Here is a 1,489-nt window from a genome sequence, read left to right on the forward strand (position 1 = left end):
TCAATCTCTTGGTGGGCCACATTCAGATCTCCACACAGCACCAGGAGCTTGCGCTGGTCCAAGCCACTCAGGTAGGCCCGGAAATCCACATCCCAGGTCTTACGGTAGTCGAGTCGCACCAAACCACGACTGGCATTAGGCACATACGCCGTAACCAGGAAGAAAGATGGAAACTCAGCAGTGATAACCCGACCTTCTTTATCATGTTCCTCTTTACCTATATTGAGGCAGAATGAGATTTAAAAGATTGATTTCATAATGAAATCAAAGAAATACATGACTATTGCAATACTACTATTGTAGTGTAAAATATAAGTATTTACTACTACTACTAACAACATTAATATTATATTTAAATTATAAAACTTAATAAAGAAATATGACCTTGCAATAAAACTATTGTACTGTAAAATAAAAACAAGTATATAAATACTACTATTACTTCTATTAATAATAGTAATTTTAGTATAGTAGGACAAACCTCAAATTAAAATAGCCATCTTAATTTCTTTGTGTTCAAACATAGTGCTTTTATTTTGTTTGCAAACTGCAGGGAGACCTTAAATCCACTTTGCTGACAAAAGATTTATAAACAATTCTGATTACAAATTTGGAAACATGGTTGTTTGCATTGTGTTTTTAAATGCATACTATAAGTGAAACACAGCCGTTGCATAGATGGAGATTATGCAATTCACATGGGTCATACAATATTGAAATCCTTACAAATATGGGAAAAAAAAGACACTTACCAATACCATAGGTGACACTGAGTGGTTCAGTCTTGCAGAGCATGGCGACTCCGCTGTAACCCTCCTTATCCTCTGATCCAGCCCAGTACTTGTGTGGATACTCAGGCATGTCAGTGATCTCAGATGGCAGGGCTTTCTCAGCGCACTTAGTCTCCTGCAGACACAGCACATCTGGATCCTCCTTGCGCACCCACTGCAAACAGACAAAAAACAAAGAAATTGAAGAGTCCATACCTCTACCAATCTGACATAGACTCACACAAAAATACTAAATAAAGACACAGAGACTGGCTAGACTTCACAAAGAGGACCATGCAGTACATGCAAAACACAATCAATGTCTTGTATGTTGAATTCTCACATCAAGGCCGTTCTTTCTGACCCAAGCGCGCAGACCGTCCACATTCCAGGAGGTGATCTTCATGTTGGATGCACGACCATCCTTACTGGTCATCTTATCTGGAGGATCTTCATACAGAATTGGGGCCTCTGGCTCCTTCCCCTTTTTCTCTTTCTTTGCAGGTTCTGTGATAGAAAACTCCATGTTATCTGATGCACTTTGTGAAGATGCAAACTTTTTTTTTTAAATATAGTATTAAAACTCTGTACCAGCTCCATTGCCAGTCTCCCCCTCGACAGCTTCCTCGTTCTTCTTGGCTCTTTTAGGCATGCTTACAGTTGTTTTAAGACCACACACGCGTAAGAAACTGACAGCACACACACGAACACCTACAAGA

The 1,489-nt window shown here is 39.4% G+C and overlaps 1 protein-coding gene across 1 annotated transcript; it reads right to left on the reverse strand.

Annotated features, from left to right (window-relative positions):
• Positions 1-8: 8 nt before the first annotated feature.
• Positions 9-1,481, reverse strand: LOC107736388 (DNA-(apurinic or apyrimidinic site) lyase-like; the record flags this gene model as incomplete). The annotated part of the gene is made up of 4 exons (XM_016547817.1): positions 1,362-1,481; positions 1,114-1,277; positions 753-945; positions 9-217 (listed from the first exon to the last, which is right to left on the reverse strand). Coding segments are annotated over exons 1-4 (627 nt in total), but the record flags the coding sequence as incomplete, so codon positions are not given.
• Positions 1,482-1,489: the final 8 nt, after the last annotated feature.

The sequence above is a fragment of the Sinocyclocheilus rhinocerous genome, unplaced genomic scaffold (assembly GCF_001515625.1).
Source record: "Sinocyclocheilus rhinocerous isolate Xijiao unplaced genomic scaffold, SAMN03320098_v1.1 C36670118, whole genome shotgun sequence".
Taxonomy (NCBI): domain Eukaryota; kingdom Metazoa; phylum Chordata; class Actinopteri; order Cypriniformes; family Cyprinidae; genus Sinocyclocheilus; species Sinocyclocheilus rhinocerous.